Genomic DNA, 6318 nt, shown 5'->3' with positions numbered 1-6318 from the left:
AAGGAGCCTCCAAAACAGCCTATTCCTTCAAGAGCAAGGATCGTTCAAGAATTGTCAATTTGCCAACAGATGCTTAAGCAAATAATCCAGCACTTTAGAACAATGTTCCCCAAAGCCAAATTGGAAGGGTTTTGGGCATTTCACCCTCTACAGTGCACAATATAATTAAAAGATTCAAGGAATCCCTCAGACATCACTGTCTTAAAAAACATCATTCATCTGTAATGGATATCATGAACATGGGCTTGGGATAACTTTAGTTAAACTTTGTTAGTCAACACCACTCACCGCTGCATCCACAGATGCAAGTTAATACTTTACTATGCAAAGCAGAAGCCATACATCAACACTGTCCGGAAGCACTGCTGACTTCTCTGGGCTCGGTCTCATCTATGATGAAAAGTAGAACAGTGGAACTGGGTTTTTTGGTCTGAAGAGTGGATAGAATTCAATGAAGTTGTCAGCTGAAGACATGCGAGGCGTCTATTTCTCAAACTAGAGACTCTGATGTACTTATCCTCTTGTTTAGTTGTACACCTGGCCTTCCACATCTCTATCTGTCCTTGTTAGAGCCAGTAGTCCTATCTTTGAAGACTGTAGTGTACACATTTGTATAACATTTTCCACTTCTCAAGCATTGTATAGCCTTCATTCCTCAAAACAATGATTGACTGACAAGTTTCTAGAGAAATTGTTTCGTTTTGCCATTTTTTAACTAATATTGACCTTAAGACATGCCAGTACATACTGTGGCAACACAAAAACAAACACAAAGACAATGTTAAGCTGTGTTTGATATAATGGTAAGTGATTTTCTAGTACCAGATTAGCAATTTAACATGATTACTCAAGGATAAGGTGTTAGAGTGATGGCTGCTGGAAATGGGGCCTGTCTAGATATGATACTATTTTTTTAATAGTAATGGTGCTGATTTTGGCACCTTCCACCTGCTGGAGCAGCTGCCCCCGCGACCCGACTTCGGATAAGCGGTTGAAGATGGATGGATGGATGGATGGTGCTGATTTTAACATCAGTAATGTCCTGACTATACTTTATGATCAGTTGAATGCCACTTTGGTGAATTAAAGTACCAATTTCCATCTGAAATGAATTGGGGAAAATTACACTTTCTAAACTTAACAAACCTGTGTCTTCAGTACCCAAATGCTTAAGTCATCCATGCCAGAAGCCGTGGATGACTGCGGAGGTGCGCACACTGCTGAGGTCCCGAGACTCCGCCTTCAGAGCAGGCGATAAGGCAGCCCTAAAAACAGCTAGGGCCAAACTGTCACGGGCAATCAGAGAGGCAAAGCGCGCACACGCCCAGAGAATCCACAGTCACTTCCAGGACAGCGGTGACACGCGGCGCATGTGGCAGGGCATCCAGGCCATCACCAACTACAGGACAACATCAGTTGCCTTTGACAAAGATGCCTCCCTTCCAGATGCGCTGAACGACTTCTACGCTCGGTTTGAAGTGCAGAACGACGTGATGGCGAGGAAGTCCACCCTCCTCCCAACGACCAGGTGCTCTGTCTTACCACGGCAGATGTGAGGAAAACTCTACGTAGAGTCAACCCACGGAAGGCTGCTGGACCAGACAACATTCCTGGCAGAGTGCTCAGAGGATGTGCAGACCAGCTAGCAGATGTTCTTACCGACATCTTCAACATCTCTCTGAGCAGCGCCGTCGTTCCAACGTGCTTCAAGGCCACCACCATCATCCCCATGCCAAAGAAGTCTTCAGTGTCCTGCCTCAACGACTACGTCCCGTCGCGACTTACACCCATCATCATGAAGTGCTTCGAGAGGCTCGTCATGAGGCAGATTAAGACCCAGCTGCCCCCTCACTAGACCCACTGCAGTTTGCGTGATCGTTCAAACCGCTCAACGGATCGATGCCATCACCACAACCCTCCATCTGGCCCTCACCCACCTAGACAATAAGGACTCATACGTTCGAATGCTGTTCATAGATTTCAGCTCAGCATTCAACACAATCATTCCCCAGCACCTGATTGGAAAGCTGAACCTGCTGGGCCTGGACACCTCCCTGTGCAACTGGATCCTGGACTTCCTGACTGGGAGACCTCAGTCAGTCCGGATCGGGAACAGCATCTCCACCACCACCACACTGAGCACTGGGGCCCCCCAGGGCTGTGTGCTCAGTCCACTGCTGTTCACTCTGCTGACTCACGACTGTGCAGCAATGCACAGCTCGAATCACATCATCAAGTTCGCCGATGACACGACCGTGGTGGGTCTCATCAGCAAGAACGACGAGTCAGCATACAGAGAGGAGGTGCAGCGGCTGACGAACTGGTGTAGAGCCAACAACCTGTCCCTGAATGTCTCTACTTTCTTCGAAGGCTGAGGAAAGCACATCTCCCAACCCCCATCCTCACTTCATTCTATAGAGGGACTATTGAGAGCATCCTGAGCAGCTGCATCACTGCCTGGTTTGGGACTTGCACCGTTTCGGACTGCAAAGCCCTGCAGAGGATAGTGAGGACAGCTGAGAAGATCATTGGGGTCTCTCTTCCCTCCATCTAAAGACATTTACAAAAAACACTGTATCCGCAAAGCAACCAGCATTGTGGACGACCCCACACACCCCTCACACAAACTCTTTACACTCCTCCCGTCTGGCAAGAGGTACCGAAGCATTCGGGCCCTCACGGCCAGACTGTGTAACAGCTTCTTCCCCAAGCCATCAGACTCCTCAATACTCAGAGACTGGTTTGACACACGCGTGTCCTGAGTTGCACTTTAATTACTGTCACTTTATAACTGTCTGCTACCTCAATAACTGCTATGTGCATAGAACATTATCTCATAGTATGTTATGTTTACATTTTTAGAAACTGTCATCTTTTTGCACTACTGAGTACTGGTCGGTGCTGCACTGTCTATTGTCCTGTTCATTGTCAGAAATTTGTTGTACTGTCCTGTACTTTTTGCACATGTTTGCACGTGCACTTTATATAGGTATATGTAGTTTTTTTTTATATAGGTATTTTATTTCGTTGTGTTGTCTCATGTGGTCCTGTGTTGGTCCTTTGTTGTTTTTATGTAGCACCATGGTCCTGGAGGAACGTTGTCTCATTTTGCTGTGTACTGTACTAACTGTATATGGTTGAAACGACAATAAAAACCACTTGACTTGACTTGAATTCAAGTGTTATTAGAATAAATGGTGATGTTTCACAGTGGTGTGTTTACGACTGTCCCAACTTGTTTGGATCATATTGCAATCATCTGATGGTTGTAGATAGCACAGTAGCTGTGTCCCAAATGACACATTATACACCCTGCACTTGAAAAATATAATATGCACTCAGCCATGTAATGTATGGATTTTCAAAGTGTATTATCGTCCCAAATGGAACACTTAAAGTTTTTTACTACACGGTAAGGTAGCACGGTATACCGGTCCTATCACAATCCCAAAACATTTTAAACAGTACGATATAATCTTGTTAATTTCGGTACCACAGTAAAGTTTGCTGCCATTTGCAAAATGTAATGTAATGTGAGATTTTTTAGATGAAATCAAAGACCATGTGAAAATAATAATGAAAAAAAAGCCTCTATATAGCCAAGAGTGATAATTAAACAGCAGAAGGACATCATTTAATTAAATAATATACAGTCACATGCATTGCGTGCCACAGTATGAATAAGAGGTGCCTCTCTGCCCTGTCTTCTCACACACACACACACACACACAAACACAGGCACACAAACACACACACAAACGTAACTCACACTACTAATGCTTGATTTTCATGCAGTATGTCCAATAGTATCCATCTGCAGAGCCACAGATCAGTGTGTTGAGTGTATAAACGGCTCACATTAGCTCGTGAATCTTGATATAATGAACTCTAATTAACAAACAGGAAGTACTTCAAAGATCTTTCAAAATAAAAGTCCTGCAAAAATGAGTGCTCTGTTCAACTGATTGTGTGAAATTTAAGACATTACGACAGAAAAATATTACTACTGTATAAAAGTGCAATCCAAAGCAGTCACAATAATACTCATAGTAACAATAATATAATATTAAATTGTTATATAATTAGTATTATTATCTGTAAGCAATATACAATTGTACTGCAAGTCTACTGAATATCAACATGTTGTGATTCAGTTATGGCAGCCTTTTGCCTGAGGTAATCAGATTGTTTTCATTTAATGTTTTCATTAAAACAGTAAAGCTCTGTTGTGCATCTTTATATTTTTTTAAACAAAAATAAGTTTAAAAGTATTATATTCTCATTTGATTAAAGCTGTAAAATATGTATTTGATTAAAACACAATGTGATCATAATATTCAATTAAAACATTTAACATGGAATTATTATTAAAACAAATAAAAAATGTAAACCAGAAAAGGCATAATTTGTATTTGTCTTATAGACTTTATGCAGTTCTTTTAGATAAGTAATTTTCTGTGTAATTTCTTAAAAAAAAATCTAAGCTGTTTTTTTTCTATTTGTAGCAAGGCTGGTATCATACCGAAGCCAACATTTTGGTATCAGTGCAACCCTACTACACGGAAGTGTTCGCTGTTTGACAGCAAAGCTGACAAAAGTGAAGTTTCAAGTGCATGTGATGTGTTGCCGATAGCTTTAGCATGTTAGCAAACCTCAGTTCTTAAACTAGCAAACCTGTTGATCTTAAACAACATACATATTCGCACAGCTCGGGGTGATGGTAAAGAATTCAACTCACATTTGTAAGGTGCTGTATACACTGAAGATTTGCAATCTGTTACATTCTTAATTATTTACAACTGTTTTGTCAGACCAGCATCACAGCCAGTTAACTCCGCCCCTTCCGCTATGTACGGCAAGCCGCGTGCATTAAGTTCATGAAGTGTCCAACATTCCACACTCCGTTTTGACGGTTGAAAAAGCGCATCATCCGTGTACTTGCAGTACAATTCTTTTTGCTGCATTTAAAGTGTTAATACACTACTTGCAACATATGGTTTGTTCATAGTTAGCTCTACAAATTAAGCTGGGATAGAAGAAAGTATTTTAAAATCTAAAAAATTACACACATCATCTTTAAAGAGAAGAATAAGATGATAAAGAAATTAATCCTTCAGTGTATACTTAAGTCTTTGAAAACATACATCTGTACATTTAAACCATGCAAATTAGTGACGCATATCTGCACTTGTGAACTCAAAGTGCGAAGTGTCTGGATAGGTTAAGAGGCGGGGGTGGAGATATCTTCCATTGAGCGTGGTTCTCTACCACTATCCTCTTACTATCTGTCCACCCCTTCCCTCCACTCTCACCCTGTCTATTCCTCCTACTCCATCTTATACGCTAAGGTTAAACAGCTCTGATTGTTCCACATTATCATCTCACACAAGTTTCTCAAGAGGGTCCCTACCTTTGGGTGACACGCTTCGGGACTTCTTGCTGTCAGATGGGCACTCGCTGCTGCTGTTGGGGGAGTAGACTCTCCTCTTGCCTAGAATGTCATCTTTGGGGGAAAAAAGAGAGAGAAAGGGGTTCAAATACAGTCAGACGGCCCCTATACTCCTCAGCATGAGGCTCCCGCCTCACTCTGTACCTGCATACATGCTGAAGCTGTGAGAGCAACTGAAGATACGATGAGATGAGAAGGCCCTGTGCCAGCGTGGATGACAGATCTGGTTCTTACTCAGCCATGTGCAGAAACGGGAGATTCTTTGCTTGCTCTCTCTCTCTCCCTCTCCCTCTTTCTCCTATCTCGCACAAACACACACTCTCTCTCTCTCTCCCTCTCTCTCTCTTGCACTCACCCTCTTGTGCTCTACCTCTGTTGATTCTTTTTCTATCTCTTGTCTTCTTGACTACCTATCTTTCTATCTATGCATACAAACACTGGTCTTCACATCTGCCTAAAACTCAGTCAAATCTCCCAAAATGACAAGACAGAGATAGGGAGGCCTGAAAAACAAAGTAAATGAAGTGAAAAAGTAGTCCTTGCTTTCCTTTCTAGCTGTTTTTGTGATATTATGCCTTTTTTGCTTTTTCCTCTCACTCTCACTCTCCGTTTGCAGTCCATATAAAGCTCACACCTTTTGCTAATCTCTTCCTTCCTTTTTTTCACTCTTTCTTTCCCTCCCCCTTTTTCTCTATCTCTGGAGGCAGTCTGCACAAGTCTAATGCAGCACACTAGTGAGTCGCTGGTGTCTAGTGTACGATTACCGCACCCCACCCCCCACACACACACACATCTCAAATCAATATCCTGCTAATCACACTAAGAGCATGGTGCTGCATGCATGCAGGAAGGAAGAGACCGTTTGTCAT

General features: G+C 42.4%; 1 protein-coding gene across 3 annotated transcripts in view; it reads right to left on the bottom strand.

The window, feature by feature from the left end:
* LOC127629229 (sterile alpha motif domain-containing protein 11-like) overlaps positions 1 to 6318 on the bottom strand; it is an 84305-nt gene that overhangs the window by 28023 nt on the left and 49964 nt on the right. For all 3 annotated transcript variants that reach the window (XR_007968751.1, XM_052106366.1, XM_052106365.1), the window contains exon 5: positions 5411 to 5503. Coding sequence is in view for 2 of the 3 variants with exons in the window: in XM_052106366.1 (XP_051962326.1) it covers positions 5411 to 5503 (93 nt within the window). In the remaining variant the exon portion in view is untranslated. The remainder of the gene's footprint in view (positions 1 to 5410; positions 5504 to 6318) is intronic.

Source organism: Xyrauchen texanus, chromosome 35, assembly GCF_025860055.1.
Source record: "Xyrauchen texanus isolate HMW12.3.18 chromosome 35, RBS_HiC_50CHRs, whole genome shotgun sequence".
Lineage (NCBI taxonomy): Eukaryota > Metazoa > Chordata > Actinopteri > Cypriniformes > Catostomidae > Xyrauchen > Xyrauchen texanus.
Note: the sequence above shows the minus strand (reverse complement) of the source record. Positions and strands in the feature narration are given on the sequence as shown.